The following is a 22366-nucleotide window of genomic DNA, read 5'->3' on the forward strand; positions in this document are numbered from 1 at the left end:
ATCTTATATGACAACCATATTAAGATAGTCACAGCTAGCACTAATTGAGTTAGGTACACCTGAAGATCATATATAAGTTAGGAATTTAATTGTTACTGAAAATTTTGATATGATTCTCACAAAAAAATATTTTATTAATGCCATAACCTTCCTAGTATAAAGCATATGGTTGTGAAATAATGTGTAATTACTTCTACAATACATTAGAGGTAATACAACTAACTAATGCATTTCTTATCAATATGAACTAAATTCATATGTTTTTGTCGTCTACATATGCATGCATACTGATCCAGCAGTATAGGAAAATTCAGTAGCAAAATCAAGAATTTTCCTTAAGCCTAAGGGGCTGAATGTATATCACCTCCAAACAAGATTAAGAATAAAGTCTTGTGGTACATAATTGACCATTCAATTTTGTGAGAACACAGATTCTAATCTCAGAAGAGCGAACAGTCTAAAAATTGATGAAGAAAGAATTCAAGCATGAAACTCATGATTGTTCATGCATGCAGTGTGTTTTAACATATAACAACTCAACTTCAGATAATGTTAGGATAGTCTTCACAATGAATTGAACTCATTTCAGAGCTAATCATATATGTGTATAAATGTTTATGTACATATGTTTATATATTATCCATGCTCTTGCACACTATGTTTCCAAGAACCAGAGTACTCAGATTCATTCAATACTCTATGAACTAAAGAAGTATAACTGTTTATTTACCTTAAAGCTTCCATCTGCCTGGAATTTGTGTATGTTTAATGGTGGAGTTATAGCTTGAACTTTGCAACTTGGCTTACCCATTATCAATAATTTGTGTTTCCTGTAACAATACAATTTGTTTTACGCAATAATTTGAATCACTTTATGAGCATTAGATAGATCAACTGAAAGCGTTTTCAAGGAGCTTGACAATACATTAGTATCTCTAAACCAGAGAGCTCTTGAAGAAAACCGTGAGAATTGTCATAACTTCAATTTAAAGTGATACAAAAGATACAATTAGCATAATTTTGCGAATTGTCCTTCCAAAGATAGGATATTTAGTTGTAGATGAGTTGTAGATTGATTGGGAAATATTAAGACAGTTAATTTCACCGTATTTGTTGCTATCTTTGCCATTATAGATAGCAAAATTAACTATTTTCAATTCGAGTATAGAATAATATCTTGCTGAAAAAAGTTAACAAATCAGTTTCGGTCAACAGTATAGTAACACTGAATCCGTGAGATATAACTTATGCATTTTCATAATGTTAGAATCCAATAATTACTAAAATAATGCAGGCCTGTATGTGCATAGATAAGCATGTTTGCCTTCACCCACCCACCCCCGCGTGCACGCGTGTGCACACACGAAAAATGCCCATAATTGACAACATTGTGAATAGACTTTTACAATGTTGTAAACTGTTTGACAATATTGTGAAATAATAAAAAATACAATTTATAACGTTGTAAATCCGTCGAACCTAAGAGCAATTATATATGCATTTTTGTGTATATGTACATATTTATATATGGAGTCGTTTTCAGCACTATGATCTTAGATTTTATTAAAATATGAGATGAGTTGACAATGGTACAAATAGATTTTCACAATATTGTTAAATAGTTTACACTATTGTAAAAGGTTGTTCGCACTGCTTTTAACTCATCTTGGGTTAAAAGACTTTTCTATATCTATGAACTATAAATATAGGTATGCATGTATATACATTTGTTTGTATATATGTAGGTGTAACGAAGGAGCAAGTTGAGGACTATTTTATGGCATAGGTCCTATTGGGATTGGGGTTTCAAACACTCTAAATAATTTATTTTATAAGTTTTGACAGGAATTGTGTTTGATAAATTTTTTAAAAGTCATTTATTTTATAATTTTCTCTATTTTGACATCCGTTTATAAAAAAAGGGAAGAGGTTGTTTTTTATGAGCAGCTTATTAAATAAGCCACCATGCCTATTTAAAGTTCTTAATATAATCTTTCTATTTTAACAAAACGACAATTATTTCTTACTTTTGCATAACCCTAATATATAAATAAAACATAATTTAAACTTATGACTATTTTGGTAATTATATAATAAATAACATTTTCATAATAAAATTTACCAAACACATATACTCAACATTTTAGAATCGAAGCAACCACAACAATATAGTTTACCAAACGTCAAGCTACTTTTTTAGTCAACAACTTATTTTATCTGCATGGCAAAAGCTGCTTATTTCATTAGCTATGGCAGTCCCAAATTGGCCCTTAATTACTTTAATGTTATGAGTGTTTATCTTCTTCTAAATATTTAAAGATAAGATTGGATCATCATTTAGTTGATTTGCCTAGTAAATATTTAATTGTAAACATTGGTAAATCATATTATAATGTAATCCAATGAAATGGAAAAAATAATAAAAAGGGACGAGCAACACTCAAGCCCTAAGGTAGGTAGGGATTGCGAAAACTTGACTCGACCCGAACCTGAGTGTTTCGAGCTGGGCTTAGTAGGCTCAGTACATATATTCTAAATACTCAAGCTGCTTCAAAATTCACCTAAAAAGCCTCATGAGCTTGGCTCGAAATCTCGGAAAATCCTTAAAAATTAAAAAAATGTATTATTTTAATTAAAATACAACTTTTAACATATATTTAACCCACAAGACATATATTTAAATTTTTAAATCATTTAAACCCAACTTTTAAAGCCTAAATCTAACAAAAATTTTAAATTTTCTATAATTTTATAGAACATAATGAGAAATTTAGAAAAATATAGGATATAAAATATAAAATGTTTGGACCGGCCTGAAAAAAACCCGACCCGACAGAAGATATGTTAAGGTAACCTATCTTGAGCACACATTTTGCCATCGTAAAGGTGGGAGAGTCATGCCTCCTTCCATTACAGGGAAAGAGTAATTCCTTTAATCAAAAGGACTATAAGCAAAAATTACAAAAAAAAAAAAAAAAAAAAGATACTGGTTGTAATTATGGAAAGTCTAGGTGGAGTCTCTTGGCTGGAAAAATCGAAATGCATAGCTAGTGATGAGTGTCGTTTTCCATTCTTAATTTAGCAATGATGATGTGAAACTTGATTGATGCCCTGCCCATGGACACGGTTCTCCTTAGCTACTACTGGGGTATGAGGCTTGCGAGGTTTATAAAACTTCTTTCAATTGCATTAGTTAGGATCAATTAGATACATTATAAAATTAGTAGTTTTTGAATAAAAATAATTAATTAATTAAATTTAAACTATACACAAATCTTATTAGCATTCAAGAAGAATATATCAGTATTATTATTATTATTATTATTATTATTATTTGCCCACCTGGCCTTGGTCGGGGAGATTTGGCTCAGCACTCGTATTTGAATTGTGGAAGAGATATGAGACATAGTCTATTTAAACTTTTGCACACATTTACATTTTTTTAAAACAAAAAAGGAAGAATATGTAAATTATTATTAATATTATTTGGGTGGGCTTTTCACACCCCACCATACCTTAAATAATTTTCCCTTAAAGGTTAATGTGAGGGGAATGGATTGTTTGTCCTATTGTTTCCACTGCAAAAGTCCAAATCATTTGGATTATTCTCAAATATCAAGGGTAGGTTAAGCCCAAATCACTATCTTTAACTTGTTTGAAATTTAAACTACTTGTTTGAATTTGTTTGAAAACTACTTGATCAATTCATTGAAAACAATAATTAGTTATTAATACAATAATAAATAATATAAATACATTTTGATTAATATACAAAAGATTTTTAAAACTCATAATAACCCAAATCAAAAGATGTATACATAACAAATATATTATAAACACATGAAATGTATATTTACAGCCTATAGAAAGCTTGTATGAGCATCATGGTAGACATAGGTGGATAGTGTGATACATGTTGCTAAAGCTCAAATTACTATATGGTATTTCATTGTGGAAGCTTTAGCTATCAAGGAAAGTTGATGAGTGTTTAATAAGAATAATGCTAGATATTCTAGCATTAAAATTCTTATTTGAGTCCCTAACTCTTGGGACAATATTAATCTGTGGGATGATAAAATGATAGTTCTACGTTTATTATCCAATAAATAAGTGATCCATAGCATTATGACTTAAGTTGAGATTCATGTATTGGAATCTCTAATATTATTGGCTTAATAAACACCAATAGCTTTCAGGTAAACATTACCATTTTATTATTTTAGAACTTATTTTTCAATAAATAGCTATGAAAAATAACCAATAATGCTATCAAGTGTTTACTAAGCATTTGACAAGTTTGATATGATTGCAACCAAGTCTGGCCACTCAAGTTTAAATTCTCGAGAGGAGAAAGTTTAGAATATATTAGAGATACCATATTAATAATATAACAAGCAAATGATGTTATGATATATGTACATCTATTTTCCAAAAATAATAAAAAGGTAAAGTTTACTTGACAACTATTGGTGTCTATTAAGCCAATAATATTAGGGATTTGTGCATTTATTTTAAAAAAAACATAAAAGTTGATTGTATAATACATGTAAGTTTTATTAAATTCAATTATACATATAATACATGCATTAATTGAATGTATTATCTCTGATGCGTTCTATAATTCCTCCCTAGAACTGATTACATTACCTTTAATGTGATCTAGAATTCCTCCCTAAAAAGATAATGGACTAAAAAGTCAATTTAAACTTTTTTTTCCTAAAGATTTGACCGAGTAGTTATCAAGTAGTTTTCTTTAACTAGGCAACAGTATTTAAATTTTGGGAATATAGAGGGTAAAAATTGATTTTTTTAAATAAATAAATAAATTAGCAGGTATGCCACCAAAAGAGGCATACTGATGGAAACCATGGCCCCAGAGTGGCCAGTGGCTATATATTTGGAGGCCCTTAGTTAGCCCTTAGGATTTCAGCACAGTGGGCAGGACCGCTGATTGCTATTTAGCTTTTGAAAAAATTATGAAGGTAACAGAAACATTGCAATCGAAGCGAAAGAGGAAGAAAATCATCAGAAACTCAGCAACTTTTTTCCCCCCTCTTTTTTCAATTTTATGGCCTCATGTTATACACGGCAGTTTTAAACAGACTCCGCTGAACAAATTGATTGAATTTAAGTACTTATTACTGCTCATCAGAAAACAACCAACATAGGGCATCAACCTACAAAAACATCCTAAATGAAATGAACCCATCAGATGTAAGGCTATTAAAAGCTGTACAGCTCTCTTACGTAACATGGGTAATGCTTACCTGCTGAGATTTGAAGTAACCCCTTTGTGAACCTCAATCTCATATCCTTGCACTTCACAGCTGCCACATGCCACCATTAAAATGCAGTAGCCTCACCAAACACTGCAGCTGAACAAGAAAGAAAATACACCCAGTAAGCCAGAACTACTCTAAATTGCTTCTATATTCTACAAAGAAATTAATGACAATATATACCAGTAGCTATTAGAGCTTTCATATGGAGGCTAGACTAAACACAAAAAGCCAAAAAAATAAAAAATAAAAAACCATTATGGTGAAGAAGCTGATGACCAAACCAAACATAAAACATTTTTTTCATATAAACAAAACTCTCAGAGAGAGAGAGAGAGAGAGAGAGAGAGACAGAGAGAATAATTTGCATTGTACCGATTGTTATCTTACTGAATGTATGGTAGAAGTTCATTTGAAATTCTCTTGTCTGTGGTAGTTACTAGGGTTATTTTACACAGCTTTACTAAGAGACTTTCAAGAAGGGAAAGGGTTTTTTATTAGAGAATTGTTTATTTTGTACGGTTTACTGTTACTAAAAGGCTGTCCCGAAAGGCCGAAACTAACAGTGACATATATTTATCTAATTTAAAATTCCTCAAATCTGCTGCCATTAACTAAAAGTTGAGGGTTGCGTTGCTGAAAGATATACGGCAAAGCAAATCTATTGTTATATACCACTAAAATCTACTTATGTCTGAAGAGCATTGGTTTTGAATCTCTTTATTTTCTTTTCGTAATCCCTCGTCAAAAGGAATCTCTTGACTTTTACAAGAACCATTTAGCCAAAATTTTTAGTATATGTTTCCTGATAGAGATGATTAATACAAATATTATGTACAATTTAATTTGATTGTGGCCTCATTACAAGCAACAATTAATCAACTACATCGAACGATCAAAAGGTTGTACGTGGAATTAGCTAGCTAGAGTGAAAGAAACTTTGAGCAAAACAATGATAAAATTTGAAGAAGTAATTAACAAGACCGATAAATGGTTACTATGAGTATGCAGCCCTTGCTTTCTATTTAGAGAAACAACGGCTGGCTACTAAATTCGGCAACTTCTTGACAAACAATAACAAGGACTCTGTTTCTTTTGTCATAAAATTAGATTAGCAAGCCAGCTGGCCTCTAGGATATATGACGAACAATATGAAATGATATAATGGTACTTTAAAACGCAAAAGCACATGCAAAATCCCTAGAGACATAATTAATGGCTAGCTATAGGGGTTTAGTCCTCGACAAAAGTGAAAAGGGCATGAAAGCAACAGGCGCCTAAAATTATAATACCGTACACATTCAAAAAAAATCTCCAGTTTAATTAGTAGCAGAAGCAGCTGATAGTTCTGCTGGATTGACTGGAAACAGTAACCAATTTATTGATGGTTCTCGCATAAATATCTTCGCTATCATATAAGAAAGATCAGTTGGATCCCATTTTTTATTGCCATTTGTCGATATCGATATAACATCTCCAACAGTTGGTCGATCAGTAACTTTCAAAATATGTGATCTACAAAAACTTCAGAGCTCACAATATTAAGTCAATGATTCAAAGAAAGCACGCAAACTCGCACAAGTACATTGGTTGCACGCAACATGAGTCTAACTCAACTAAAGATTAAAAGAGAAAAGAAAAGAAGGAGTTAAACTAATTATTAGTTCATCGATTTCAAAATATATCATCTCAAATTTGCTAGTATTTTTATACACAGGCCAGTCTTTTAGGTTAGTCCTTAGCACGTGGAAAGTAAGTATGAGCCCACTATGTATAAGATTATGGGCCTAAAATTGTAATTAACCCAATAATTATTCTCAGTTGACATGAAATAATATTCTCAATAAATCTTAGTCTAGTATCTACCAAATCTATTATGAACTTAAGTTCGAACCTTCACCATTTAGAAGAATGAAAGTCCTACATCGGAAACATTACTCCCTCACCCTAGCTTTTGAACCCTATACATATCTAATGTATTTCATTATTTTGGTAATAATAAAAATTAGCTTAATATAAACTTGATAATAAGGTAATATTTAATACCTTGTTCAGTTCAAAAGTTTTCCTATTATCTATTTATGTTATAATATGTTATTAGCACGACGACTGATTTGATGTGGGTAGTTTAATTTTTACTACTTCTATTTAATTTTTTTTTATGTTTTATCATTATTATGTTTTATATTGTGATTTATTTTGCTGTTATTTTTATGTTTATTGTTTATAATAATCTTGATGGCTGGTTCTATAATACCACATATATTGTTCTTATCTTTATATTAATATGTTAATATGATTTTTTTAGTTCATTTATATGGTTGGTTCAAATGCCTATATGCTTATATGGCTGGTTCAACTGCCTGCCTTATTTAATTTATTTACTTATATGACTTGTTTGACCATCTATCAAGTTATCTTAATTTGAATAAATTATAATTTGTTCTTGATAAGATAGTGAGAACCTGAAGTTCTAAATACATGCATGAAATTTTTATATAATCTATAATTTTTGTTTTTTTGTTTAAATTTAAATATTTATATTGTGATACTTATTTTTGTTTTCTTTTGGTCGTTAATAACAAAGTTTTTAAGAAATGGAAAACCTCACAAATCTACAAATCCCGTTCTTGAAGTTTCTAGAAGGAACTACCTTTCTTAGGTATTGGATGCCAAAATGCATATGCAAGCTATATGCCTAGAAAGCACCGTAGTAGAAGGAAACGAGGCATTTTTGTGGGAAAAATCGAAGGCCATGATTTTCTTTCACCACCATATACATGAAAGCCTGAAAGCTCAATATTTAACGATGGAGGATCCACTAACTTTGTGGAGTGACCTCAATGAAAGATTTGGTCATCAGAGGGGTATTTTCCTCCTAAATGCCAAATACGAGTGGTTAAACTTGAGGTTCCAAGATTATGCAAGAGTCTCTGATTATAACTATGCTTGGTTCTGCATTACCTCATAATTAAAATTGTGTGGCATGGAAATTATTGATAGAGATATGTTTGAAAAGACACTCACTATTTTTCATGCATCAAATATTGTCTTACAACGACAATATCAAGAGTGTAGATACAACAAATACTCTAAGCTGGTAACAACTCTTTTAATTGTTGAGAAAAACAATGAGCTCATAATGAAAAACCATGAATTATGTCAAACTGGCTCTCAACCATTCCTAGAAGCGAATGCGAATACACATACTAATAATGGATATAATCAAGGTGGTAAGAGAGGTCGTGGTTACTACTATCGTGGTGGTTATAGGCATGAAGGACATCAGAACAATAAAAATGGATCTCACTAGATGTGAAATGTTTATAAGAGACCTAATAAATACAACGATGTAGGAAAGAATAATGCCAAAAATGATAATGAAGAAATTTATTGTCGATGTGGAGGAAAAGGGCATTGGTCACGCACCTGCTGGACTGACAAACATTTAGTGGACATTTTTTAGGCACTCAAGAAAGGAAAAGGAAAGATTGAGACTAATTTGGTCAATAATTCAGATCCTATTCATCTTACTGTAAACTGAAGCAGTGAACCTTCACCATTTAGAAGAATGAAAGTCCCACATTACTCCCCCACCCTAGCTCTTGAACGCTATATATGTGTGATGTATTTCATTATTTTGGTAATAATAAAAAATAGCTTAATGTAAACTTGATAACAAGGTACTATTTAGTACTTTCTTTAGTTCAAAAATTTTCCTATTGTCTATTTATCTTATAACAAAATCAAAATTTTGATTCCACTACTATTTGCCTTGGTTCTATTTTAAATAATTAATTTTGTCTGCACAAAAAGAATAATAAGTCACAAAGTAAAGTTGCTTTAGATTCAGCGGACTGTTTTTTCAAATAGGGTAAATGTATATAGTTTTTGAAGTAAAATTTCTGTTTCGGTAAGTTGGACATTACTAGTCTCTAAACTACATTTTAAAACATGTGCTCTGCTTGAATATTGATGTAAAAATACATTTGTATAGGAAACTCATTGTGGTTAACGATGGCTAGACAATTTAAATAAAATTATATATTATTATAAGAATTTTATTACACTAATTAATTCATTTAGTATTTCGCATTGCTTCGACCCTACTAAGAGGGTTGTAAGTTACATGTAACTCAGCATTAGCCTATATATATATATATAGAGTAATGATACAGTCACAAACTCTTGTACAAACTTATTTTATACAAACTGATGTGGCATGATAAGATTGGTTGAATTAAATATCACTTGGCCCACATGATTACTCATATATATATATATATATATATATTAACATTTTGCATTTATGTAGCTTTACTTTTCAATTCGCTGACATAAGAAACGGCGTCGTATTGTACACTCGCACGCTCCTCCTATTTATTGATCAAAAGCGCACACAGAAAATTCGCGTTCATCTTTTCCGTTCTTCATTCGTAACTTGTTCAAAAAGTTTCAGCAAGAGCATTCACTCACACGGAAGAATCGAAGTGCAAAATATGGCGGCACAGAACAAGATATCACACCAAGTCGGGGAGTTCCAAAACGACGTGTTTCGATTCGATATCCACGGCGTCAAGAGCGACATCGTTGGATCTCACCCTCTAGAAACCCTATGCCAATCTGTAAACTTCTCTTCTTTCTTGCTTTTTCCTTTTAATTCTCACTATTTTCCGCTAAATTCAATTAAATATTATTCGAGAATTAGTCTCGCGCACTATATATATATATATATATGTATGTGTATATCTATATATCTATATATATATATATATTCTAATTTTAAAAAATCAATGATAACTTGACTTATGAGCTGAAATTAGGAGGAGAAATTGGGGTTTCTGTGTTATTCATTAAGTTATTAAAGAGATTTCTATTATTTGTTTCGTTTTCTTGGGGTGTTTCAGGCTAAGCAGAGGGAGGAGGAGATGAAGAGAAGAATTCTTGTGAACACTTATGGAACGGCTTTCCCAATGAAGATGGATTTTGATAGGCAAATTCTTTCTCGGTATGGTTTTTGAGTGATTTAATTTCTGATGATGCTTAGCCATTTCGTGGATGTTGAATTTTTTCTACTCTAATTTCTCCAATGAAACGGAGAAACTATTTTTCTAGTTGGGGTTTTATTAACAACTGTGTTACCATGTTGTTGTTGATTGACTCTGCTACTTTCCCTTGAACTTCTCCTGTATTTTGGATTGGGGTTTCAAGTTATAAGCATGGCACATTGGTGAAATTGATAACCAAGAGCTCATAAACTTTCACAGTTGTTTGACAACTCTAGCTATCCCAACCAACCTAGTAACCCCTGTTTCCAACTGTGAACAGCACCTATTCCTGTACCATTTAGTATTCAAATCATTAAATGAATATTGTTTGGATGTGTTTCTGTAGATAAGTGGATTGCAAAGCTTGATTAATAATGATATAGAAGTTGACGTTGGGGAGAGTGGTGTCTTTCGTTGTTTTCTACTGCAATCTTAGGCTTGGATCTGTTCCATATACTCCTTTTGCCACCTTTTACTGTTTATAGCTCTCTTGTGTATAGACTTTCTCTCTTTGTCAATTTCTAGGTCCTCAGAATTATATATCAGTTTGAAGTTCATATTATTTCTTTAATTATGGCTATCAAAAATTAATTGATTGATTTGGGGAAGAGAAAACCATTTAGATGGGGGAAGAAGCTTTATGAAAGGATCCATGGCCATTTTGACATGGAGTTCCAGTCATCTTATTCTTACTAGTCTTTTTGTATGAGAATGATGTGAAATTAGATTTGCAAAAGCCCTGAGTTGCCTTGTTACATAGAACACTCAAACTCCTTGGATCTGTGGAGGTCTTTTCAAGCAATTCATGTCTCTTTTTGCAATTTCAAGTGCAATGGACTAGCTCTTAAATGGGGGCTGTGTTAAGCTTACATAAGAGAGAGTGTTTTGCACTAAAAATAAAAATGCACATGGGTTTCTTTTCCTTTAGAACCTCTTGTTCCTGCAGTGATGATTGTATGAAATTTGCAGAATGCAGGCTTTATGTTTGAAAGATGTACAAATTATTTAGAAATAGAAAAGACTGTAATTACAAAAGGAAGTGGAAAGGATTTTTATCTGTAGCCTGCTTAGTGGGGATATCCATTTCCCCTTTTGGTTCTTTAATGATTCTGATGGCTGTATCCATAATGGTTTCCATCCAGGTTTTCTTTGGAAAAAGTTATTGTATTAGTTCTTAGCAAGTTTTTTAACAAAACTGTTAGTAACTACCAATTTCAGACACATCCACAAATGTGGCTGTTTTTATTAGGATTTCAGAATATGCTCTACATGCCATCATTCGTATTTCTTTGTAATTTTTGCAGATTTCAGAGGCCAACAGGTGCAATTCCATCTTCAATGCTTGGTTTGGAGGCTGTGACAGGAAGCTTGGAAGATTTTGGATTCGAGCACTATCTGAATGGTAACTATGTGCTGTTAATGTTTTGATTGTCAGTCACTTGTTCCCTCCTGAACTTTTTTAAGTTACACACACACACACACTCTTCTTGGCTCCCTCCCTTGGTCTGTTTATGAAAACAATGAGACCACTTATATGAACATAAAGCTACTTGGTTCTTTGAATCAACAGTCCTATAAAGAATTTCCTACTAAGAAACTAAATGGTAAATGCTCTTTTCATACTTTATTGAACTCCCGTCTGGTATGGTGTCCAATGGGATTGGGTAATATGTTTATTTGTATGTTTATAGATTTTAACACAAAATTTGCAAACTTTCACCCAAAACTTGAAAAGTAGCCCAAGAGGTGAAACCCAAACTTGAAGTATTTACAACAAATTTTTTGTGTATAGTAGTGAATCCCTCGTGGTGTATAATTTAACTTGAATAGGGACTTTAAAGAATTTGCACATAGGCTTGTTAGTGGATAGGTGTGTGCCAACACATATTGTACATCAACATGTTGTGGGTTCCTTTGGAAGTAAGAGATGACTGATTTGGTGTTCACTGTTCATTGCTCAATGTCTGCATATTGGTTTGTGTTTATTCTGAATTTGCTCTGATATCATTGGCAGACCCTCGTGAATCTGAATCTTTCCGACCAGCAGACCTGCATCATGGAATGGAAGTGCGCATTGGCCTCTCCAAAGGCCCGGCTCACCCAAGCTTTATATGATTTACGCAGCTTTATTCAATGATTCAGTGAAGGATCTTAAGATGTGCTTGTACCAGTTTTCAATGAAGACATTTTAATGTGTCATTAGAGACTGAATTTATTTACATCACCTGAAAATCGAACAGCTAGCTTTTAGTACATGTGATCCTTTTGTTCTCCCCTGTTATCATATTTGACTATCATGGATGCTTGAAAGTTAAACCAGCTGTTCCTTTTTTGCTTAATCTTTACAAGAGTAATTCCATTTCCTGGCGAGTGCTACCTGGTTGGGTTTTTCTACCTGTGAGTTTCAGGAGCCAGCATGACTTTGGAGTTTCACCCTTTTTGAAAGAGAATTGACAATGGTTTGAATTATATTTTAATATTATTACAGGAGTATTTCGCCTGATGTCACAAATTGTGTACAGATTTTTTTTTTTTAAGAAATAACAATTAAAAAAATGCATGATTGGAGTCTAACATGAAAAAGAGGTACAAAATCTTTTACTTTAATTTAAGGGAGGAGAGGAGGAGAGGGATATGAACAATTTCAATACATGTTAAAGCTAAAAGGAAAAAAATATTTTAAAAATATCGTATAATAATAAAATAGCGGTTGGTATTTTGTATTTGTTTATTTTGAACCAAAAAGAAAATGGAAAAAAATATGTACAAAATATTGTATAATAATAATTCGATTTGCGTCTTGGTTCCTTCATCTTCATCGCTTCATGACCGCCTAAAACTCCCTGGCTAACCAAACACCCTCCCGTATCCTTAATGGACTCGCGACGCAGCTCACGCGCCCTAATAGATCCAAAGGTCCGTCAAGTCGGCTTCTTCACCAACGCTCCCCTGCCACCCGACCGCACTCAGTCGGACCCACCCGACCCGATCCACTCAACACCGTTAGCCGACGCCTCTTCCCCTGGAAACTTCCTGTCTCCTGTCATGATCCCGCCGCCACGTCACCCCTCCTCCTCCCTCCTCCCACGTCTCCCTCACTCCCCTTCCGACGCCTTCCCTCCGCCCTCTCCCACCACCACCACCACCACCACGTCTCTCGGTGACTTCTCTGATGACGTTACTGCGGCCTCGTCCCCTCCCTCTGCTGCTGCTGCTGCTGCGAGGGTCAGGGGTAGAGGCAGTTCGGTAAAACAGCAGGGTGCTGCATCCTCGTTTCCAGGTGGAGGATTTGAGGTTCCGCCATCTGTGAAAGCTCCCAGTAGTGTCCCCGCAAGCGGCCTCACTACAGTGTCGGTCGTCAAATTGCCGCCTGGAATTTCGGGTAAGTAGTCTATAAACGCCAGCTTTTATTGCAATAACCCCAAAATAATTTACTTTGTAACTATTTTTTTTATCAGTTGCAATTACTTTGCTTCAATTTGTTTGATTAAAACCAATTTCAGTTAAAAAAATAGAGAGAATTAAATAAAGGTTATGCTATTGCAGAGAATGCTGGTGGGTCTGTGTCAGTTGAAGTGCAGAGTGATCGAGCTTTGAATTCAAAGCCCTTGAAAGAGAAGACCTCCAAAGCTGAAAGACGAGCCATTCAGGAGGCACAACGAGCTGCGAAGGCAGCTGCTAAAGGTGTGCATATTATAGTTTGTTAATGCCATAAATAGAACATGTCTATATTCTGTGACTTCTGATAATTGAATAATTGATCATTTTATCTAGTTGTGAATTTATTGAGTTTGAATGAGTAGAAAAGTTTAATAAGTAATATGATCATACCTTTCACAGCTGTGTCTGTGTAACCATTGGAAACACCTATGTATTTGCTGTTTACGGCTGCCTGTTGAGTAAGATTTGCACTTTAGTGGTATAACTTAATATCTTTAACCCCTTGTCAACATCTACTCGTTTGAATTGTCTTTGTCTCAGGTAGGTTATAGTATCTAATTATGTTGTATTATATTGTAATAATGATAATCCTATAATGTTTAGCGGAAGGAATTAAGACACCTGCTGCCACGGCATTGGCAAATGCAAAACCAACTAAATCCACCAGGCCGTCTCCACAGAGGAATGATAGTCCTGTGGTTGTTGCTGCTTCCGAGAAGAAGGGAGGTGATCGTTCTGTAGAAAAAGATAGAAAGAAAGATGTCCCCCATCCGCGCATGCAGTATGATGATAAGAGTCGTGTGCAAAAGTTGAAAAAACGTTCTGTGGTAAAACCAACTGAAGCTAGGAACAGAGTTGAATTGTTTAGGCATTTGCCCCAATATGAACATGGAACTCAGCTTCCTGTTCTTCAATCCAAGTTTTTCCAACTTGACACATTGCATCCTGCCGTTTACAAGGTATTGATATGAAGAAATGTGTGCTAGGTTGTTACGGATATGTTATCAAGTTCACTAAGACTCTTGGCTAATTATGTCCTTGTTTTGTTGTCAGGTTGGATTACAATATTTATCTGGAGATATATGTGGTGGCAATGCTCGTTGTATTGCAATGCTTCAAGCATTCCAAGAGGCCATCAGAGATTACTCAACTCCACCTGCAAAAACACTTAGTAGAGACTTAACAACAAAAATAAGTAGTTATGTTTCATTTCTCATTGACTGCCGTCCGCTTTCAGTTAGCATGGGAAATGCAATAAGGTTTCTAAAGAGTGGAATTGCCAAGATACCTATTTCTCTGTCTGAGTCAGAAGCAAAGGCGACTCTTCATTCAGACATTGAGCGTTTCATAAATGAGAAGATCATACTTGCAGACAGAGTGATAGTAAAGCATGCTGTTACAAAGATCAGAGATGGTGATGTTCTTCTTACATACGGGTCATCCAGTGCAGTTGAGATGATACTACAGCATGCCCATGAGCTAGGCAAACAGTTTCGCGTTGTGATAGTAGACTCGCGTCCAAAGCATGAAGGGAAACTATTACTCCGAAGGTTGGTGAGGAAGGGTCTCAGCTGTACATACACTCATATAAATGCTATTTCTTATATCATACATGAAGTTACTCGAGTTTTTCTGGGTGCTTCATCAGTTTTGTCAAATGGGACTGTTTGCTCAAGAGTTGGAACCGCATGTGTTGCAATGGTTGCTTATGGATTCCATATACCAGTGTTAGTATGTTGTGAAGCATATAAGTTTCATGAAAGAGTGCAGCTTGATTCAATTTGCTCTAATGAGCTTGGTATGCATTCCAAAAATATGGGAACACCCAATACCTCTTTCCGGACACATGCCCTATGGTTGCTTATTCAGGTGTCTTGCTTGCAGGTGATCCTGATTCCATTTCAAAGGTTCCTGGGCGAGAGGACATCAATCACTTGGATGGCTGGGACAAGAGTGAAAATCTGCAGCTTCTGAATCTGATGTTAGTTCTTATATATTTTAGTATTTTCCACTCCAGTTGCCACTTCTCCCCACTAACTGATCAATAATATTTCTATTTTGGATTGATATTGACAGTTACGATGCTACACCCTCAGATTATGTGTCGTTGATAATCACAGATTATGGCATGGTAAGTCATACTCTGGTTTCTGTGAGAAGTGCATGTTGCTTGTATTTTCATTATATTATTATAATTGTTATTCCGTAGTCGAGTTTTATACATGTTGAATTTCTTTATCTTGAGATTCATGTGGTTTGTTAATTTCTTCACCTTCTGTTGATGCATTGCTTACAAGGGTTTGCCCAGCCTAGAACCTCACATTTTGCATCTAAGCTTGGTTGTGCAGAGCCCGTGCCCTCTGAGAGTGGAACATTGAGCCATAAAAAAATTTCCTGGACTTTTCATTCCTTTGATTTGCCACCGACCTTTTTACTCTTTTTTTTGTGTGGTTAATTTATGTAATCATCAATGTAACTTGATATGCGAGTATGTGATTGTTTCAGATCCCACCAACAAGTGTGCCTGTGATTGTGCGAGAGTACGGGAGAGGACAGCTGTGGATATAGTATGGCTAAAGTGTTGATAGTGTCCTCCCCAAAATTTTAAGACTGTTGAAGTCATTCTTCCTTGGGCCCGTCCTCTCTTTTAGTCTCTTTAACCCGTCTGGAATAATGTTTAGTCTCTCATTTATTTTTCAACATTTTGTATTTTACTTCTTTACCTGACTCAGTGAAGAGTGCGATCCCCTCGCCTCTCCGGGCAGATGTAGTGATGCAGTCTTCTTTGTTGATGGTTTAATTTTTTACCCCTCTCAACATTTGGTTCTTTCTTTTTGGTTTCCTGATCGTCCTCCGTCAGGATTGAACAATGATCTTTTAGAAAGGAGTGACAATTTTGTTACGGTAGCAGAAAATGGGAACTTTACCGACTTTGAACTTTAACGAGTCTCTTGTATATATTGTGTTTGTACGTTTCCATGTGATCTTGAGCCATGGCAAGAATACAGCTGAATGTATGAGCCCTTCCCAGAAATCTGCTTATTGACCTGAATGTCGAACTTAAGCTTGCAGCAACTGAGTTAAAAGTGATGGGAGAACAAATAGAGGAATCCTTGTGGTAACGGCTTGCAAACAGTAAGTTTTTTCACTGGGATGAAATGGATCGAAGAAAGCATGTTCATGTCTGTTTGTGCATATGGTTCTTTCTCTGGCACGCATGGCAACAAGTGTTCCATTTCCATCAAAATCAATGCAACAAGAATTCCTCGTGTCCGTAATACCTATTCAGACCACAAAAGAAAATTTACGCATCCTTACATTTAGTCTTTTATCATGTAGCTTCATTATAACACACAAAAATTCACAAACTTAAGCCATTAATCAGTCTCAATATACTCACCGTATGAAGCCGGGGCATCCAACATAACTTTATAGAGTGGGAGCCTGCTCTACTTAGATCCACTCTCGGCTGTAAAACTTGAGACACTCACTCTTAATAATTCTGTCTTTATGTTAATATTTTCCTTGATTTTTCTCGCTACCCGTGTCTCTGTTGGCCTATATGTTATGTGTCATATTCACAACAATAGCAAATTAATACAGAAGGACTTTGCCATTTGTCATTAAACACTACATCAAACTTTGTTTAATTACAGCAAACATGCGTAATAATAATGTTCCTCCGAAAACTGAAAAGCCCTATTCAGAACATTGCTTATAGACTTGCACGTCCAAATTATTCTAACCATCATTCTTTTTGGTTGAAGAAAACTATATCGGAACGACATCGAATCAGTTACAAAATCATCCAAAACTTAACTTAAGCTTGCAGCAATTGAAATAGAGTGGTGGGAATAGAAACAGATGAATCCCTGAGGGAACGGATTGTAAACAAGAATTGAGTTTTTTCACTAGGGTGAAATGGATCATAGAAAATTTGTTCATTTCTATTACTGCATGGCTCTTTGTCCTTTACGAATGGCAACGTTCCGTCTCCAGCCAAATCAACGCATCAAGAATTCCTCTTGTCCGTAATACCTGTAGAAACAAATTAGAGGAAGAATAAAGGTCTGAAGTGAAATTTTTACGCATGCATGTCTATGAAAGTTAGTCTCACTACAAAAAAATACTGAGCTTAGTTGTTGTACTCACCGTATAATTCTGGGCTTACTATGGCTTCGAACATAACTTCATAAAGATCTGCACGAACGAACTTTGATCCTGAAGAATCGACTCCAAGTGAGGCAACATATGGAAAAGATGATTGTTGAATAGCCTTGTTCGTTTATTTATTGCTTCACTACACAATGTCTTTGGCTTTTCTCTGTTCACTACAAGCGGAATGCACCCATTTGCAAATATATTGTTCAACAAAAATTTAGGCGCACCAAGTGCATATAGCCTCTGCTACAAATTAAAAATAATTAATAATTAATTTTGCATTAACACTATATATATATATATATATATATATATATGAAAGTTCTGTACATAATTACCATTAATTCTCCAGCAAACTCGACGGTGAGAAATTCAGTAAAGCCTGAGAAAGTGTAGGATATGTTCACTTTAGATTCGAAACCATCGTAGCCATAGCCGGTGTCAGCAGAGCCTGTATTCATTAAAAATAGTGATTTTGATAAATATTCAAGTCTACTTGTTTGTGGCGAAACTGGCGTCTCAGGTCCTTGACACTTCTTTTGAATAAATCTATTTGATTGTCCAATTTCAAGCATGTTCCCTAACGATATAATGTAAAATCAAAATTAGAAATTATCGTCTAAAATAATTAATCAAATTGTAGGTCATGTTCTTACAAAATGTTGTCCTGTCTTAGGAAGAACGCCGCAGGAACTTGATGCACTTCTCACTCTCGGATAAGCTTAAGTATGGAGGAGGAAATGGCAATCCAAGCACTTGGGTTGCATTAATATTGAACATTAATCACATATTAATTAGCCTCTAATCCACTGATAATGCAATACCTTGTGGACTAAGAAACCAAAATGTTAACGTAATGCAAGGAACATTCTTGTTAATGTTAATTGAAATGTATGTGAAATAGTTTAGAATAATTTCTCTTACCCATGAAATCTGCTTCGTTTCGGCTATTGCTGAATCTGCCGGTAGGTTTGCCACCAAAATCAACTCCGAAAGGGGAGTAATTAGCTTTGGAGTTGGTTGAAAGATCGTTGTTGTTTCCACTGTCAAGCAGTGCATCTCCAAATACAAACAAAGCTGGCACATAAAATGTTTTGATATACCCCAAAATTCATGTGCTCCAACAGAGCCTCCTGACTCACATCCAATGGTGGCACCGTGAATTCATCTCGACATTTCACCAAAACCAAACCAAACAAAAGATAAAACAATAATAACGATATTGCAACTTGTTCTCATCAGTTCCTTCTTCTTCTTTCTTTTCTTCCTTTAGCTCTAGCTTCAGATTAAATCGAATGGAATCTTTAGAGCTAAAGAACTAATTGTGATTTAAGTTGCTTGGTTTTGATGCAAGATTTGTGATTATAGGTGGTTTTTTGTACCTTTATTATTGTGTTTATATATATGTGTATATGTGTGTATTTCAGATTTTGCTGGGTTTGTTTCAAGTGCATGGAGGAAGTTCTAGTAGAGGGTATGTACATATCCGATCTGTATTCTGTAACTTCAGTAATTGGTTTTTATTTGCAGCTAAACTACTTTTGCTTAAATCATGTTCTCTTTTGATTGATTTTACAGCCATCCGTTGCAATTATACACATGTACATATGATCATATCACCCATTAACGTGTTCATCGATGCAAATTAAACTATCCAAACAAAATTCATATACGGATTCTAGATAGGTATATATGATGTTTGGATTAAAATTTTGTACTGAGCATATGATGTTTGGATTAAGATTCTGTACAGAGCTAAGAACGGAGCAAAAAGCTCATCACCAAAATAGGCAAATATAACGTACCAATTTAGTCAATATTCGATGAAATGCACGCCTTATTAAATAGCACATTATTGAGAATAAACGACGGCGACTCATTGTCCTCCCAAGTTCTTGCTGCAAATAAATATGTAAGTGAGATTTTATTTTTATATTTTTTTTTCCGAATTGTCATAATTGATACATCCATTTTCTGAAAAGAACAAATCCTGTATTTCTCTTGGAGTATAAATACACCTTACTCGCCTGTGAATCATGGATGAATTCATAAAATGCCTATTCCGATGCTCTGAGAACTTCCGACTTGCCGTTCTCAGGAGTAATAAGAGCAAGAATAACAAATCCTCCTAGAACGACAATCAAAATTCCTAGAGAGTTCACAAGCAAGGCCTCGGTAGAATAACGACTTATGACGTGGTTGGTCTGAAGGAAAGTGACTTTCTCTAAGATTCCGGTGGCAGCAGTAGCAACAGCTAGGGCATATATGTAAACCCCAAGGAACACATGCCATGGCAGCAAGGAAGCTCTACCATTTTTCGAGCCCCCTGGATACCAAAAGGTTGTAAATCCAGCAGCCCACTGTCCAAACAAAACAACAGTGAAAAAATTGCATGGATATAGATGTAAATACAAAAGCTAGCTTTGCAATGAGAATGGGGCAGGAAAATGAAGAAGACCTGGATGCCAAATAGGAAAACGCAAGCTAGTCCCAACCATGAATGCAGGCTGTAGAAATTATCAATACCCTTGTCATTGTGGAATTTCAGAGCAGCCCAAACACCAATCAAGCTTAAAAGAAAAGCAATGAATTGCAAGCTTAGATGAACCAATTTTCTGAGCTTTTTTGTCCCTGAAACTGTCTTGTATGCTAGCATAGCTGCATCAGTCAATGCCAGCTCATAAAAATCATGAATTCTTAGCTGCTATCATAACATTTAGCAACGGAGAACAGTGTCTGAGTATTCAAATAATGACAAACGATCATCTCAATTGATTGCAAAAAGTGAATCAAAATATTACAAACAAGTGTGTATGTTAATCAAAATGCTTGCCGTATGGCACCCAAAATAAGCTTCAGAATTCAGAGGATAGTTATTCCTTCAGAAAAGGTTCCAGAAACAGTAGTCACACCAGTACTATTGCAAAGTTTGAACATTATACTGTTGTATGGTCAGTCGCAAGACATTAGGAGTTTAACTCCATTTTCTCCATTTTGAGGGGTACAGCTAAATCATGAAAGGAACATCTCGGCAAAAGAATCACAATTTTAACAGCCACCTTAAAACAAAGAAATCTAGTTTCAAAAAAAGCATCATTTGCAGTATCACATAGAATTAGCCTCCAAGAAGTCACTAAGTTTTCTGGTGCATTTGAAATGTAAAGCAAATCTGAATGCAATAGACTTACCAACATTAGGACAACCAGTGAAATCTACTACCAGCAAAATCAACTACTAGTGTTAACATAATTCACATCAGAGAACCATCAACCCAATAATCACCAATAAAAATTTACGAAATGGCCTATATTTCTCCATTTCATTTCCTAGGTCTACTACTAAATACTAGGGTCTTGAAGTGCTTTCTAAGAAAGTGCTTTGGAATTAAAATTGCTTCCTCCAAAAGCACCTGAAAGCAATTCTTCAAAAAACACCTCTCAAGTGGACTTCAGCCTTGTCTTTACAATTCAAAAGGGGATCTTCTAAAAAAGCACCTATAAAGAGCTTCTCTAAAAAGCAGTCTAATTGCTTTTTCTTTGTCAAAAATAAATTTTCATCTTAACCAAACACAACAAAACAAAGATAAAGGTATTGGCTTTGTATGAGCACATTTTGTGTTGTTAAAATGTAAATGTTTCTTACGAAGTCCAAAATACAGCTATACTTCTAATTTTTTTTAATTAATCAAAATTAAAGCGTAAATAAAATAATATAATTTTTAATTTATATCCTATCAATTTACCTTCGCCATTCAAGAGTACGAGACCGATCACCATAAGAACCGGATGAACCTACAATGCACGAATCAACAAAACACGCAATCAAAAATAATTTCACAGAAAATTAAAAAATAAAAACAGAAAACTTACATTAAATATGAGATCTTTGTTATCGGAGGCAAGAGACAAGCCTCCTCTGTATTGAACAGTCCACGTCAGCACAAGAGTCGAGATTATCACTCCGATTACTCTGATTACTAGAAAGATCGGAAACCGAACCACCGGAACCGCCATTTCGAGAAAAGCCGCGGAGAAGAGCAAAAAATGAAAAACACTCGATTTGATGCCAAGATTATCTAATGCGGAGAAATTAGGGTTTATATGAATTGAATGAATTTGAGTGAGAATCTGAGTTTTGCATTTGCTGTGTGCGCTGATGTGAAGAAAAGAAAAGAATGTGTGCCACGTCAGCTTACGTTTCTAGATGGTGCATTGAGTTTTTTTATTTTCGTACGTTGACTTGACGAGGATCTTTTTGTAATTTTCTGTCAGTATTGATTAAAATGTATATATAATATAAGTTTCCACTTCGAGAAAATTAATACATAAATCCTCATAGAAAAAATAATCCTCCTCCAAGGCCTTGATCTTAATGCAAATGATACTTGAATCCAGATACGTTATACCATTTCAGAGACGTTATACCATTTCAGAGCTC

General features: G+C 34.5%; 3 protein-coding genes across 6 annotated transcripts; 2 read left to right on the top strand and 1 right to left on the bottom strand.

Annotated features, from left to right (window-relative positions):
- The first annotated feature begins 9676 nt into the window (after nt 1-9676).
- LOC102624041 (cyclin-B1-2) lies at nt 9677-12666 on the top strand. The gene is made up of 4 exons (XM_006482235.4): nt 9677-9904; nt 10187-10287; nt 11632-11729; nt 12342-12666. The coding sequence occupies exons 1-4, from the start codon at nt 9779-9781 to the stop codon at nt 12440-12442; spliced, it is 426 nt and encodes a 141-aa protein (XP_006482298.1). The 5' UTR covers nt 9677-9778; the 3' UTR covers nt 12443-12666.
- Nucleotides 12667-12977: 311 nt separating this feature from the next.
- LOC102624327 (uncharacterized) lies at nt 12978-16711 on the top strand. 4 transcript variants are annotated; one of them, XM_025100038.2, is made up of 7 exons: nt 12978-13709; nt 13874-14011; nt 14372-14727; nt 14822-15566; nt 15653-15749; nt 15845-15899; nt 16066-16272. In XM_025100038.2, the coding sequence occupies exons 1-7, from the start codon at nt 13202-13204 to the stop codon at nt 16144-16146; spliced, it is 1980 nt and encodes a 659-aa protein (XP_024955806.1). In that variant the 5' UTR covers nt 12978-13201; the 3' UTR covers nt 16147-16272. The 4 variants fall into 4 exon arrangements, 3 of the variants coding, with proteins under 3 accessions (XP_024955806.1, XP_052299602.1, XP_006482299.1); XM_006482236.4 differs by lacking the exon at nt 16066-16272 and adding an exon at nt 16274-16711 and having other exon boundaries at nt 12986-13709; XR_008055801.1 differs by lacking the exons at nt 15845-15899; nt 16066-16272 and having other exon boundaries at nt 14822-15318; nt 15417-15566.
- A 3110-nt stretch (nt 16712-19821) lies between these two features.
- Nucleotides 19822-22117, bottom strand: LOC102624702 (transmembrane ascorbate ferrireductase 2). Its single transcript, XM_006482237.4, has 4 exons — nt 21799-22117; nt 21672-21720; nt 20388-20587; nt 19822-20289 (listed from the first exon to the last, which is right to left on the bottom strand). Exons 1-4 carry the CDS (start codon nt 21940-21942, stop codon nt 19987-19989), a joined length of 696 nt encoding a protein of 231 aa, XP_006482300.1. The 5' UTR covers nt 21943-22117; the 3' UTR covers nt 19822-19986.
- Nucleotides 22118-22366: the final 249 nt, after the last annotated feature.

Source organism: Citrus sinensis, chromosome 6 (genome assembly GCF_022201045.2).
Source record: "Citrus sinensis cultivar Valencia sweet orange chromosome 6, DVS_A1.0, whole genome shotgun sequence".
NCBI lineage: Eukaryota > Viridiplantae > Streptophyta > Magnoliopsida > Sapindales > Rutaceae > Citrus > Citrus sinensis.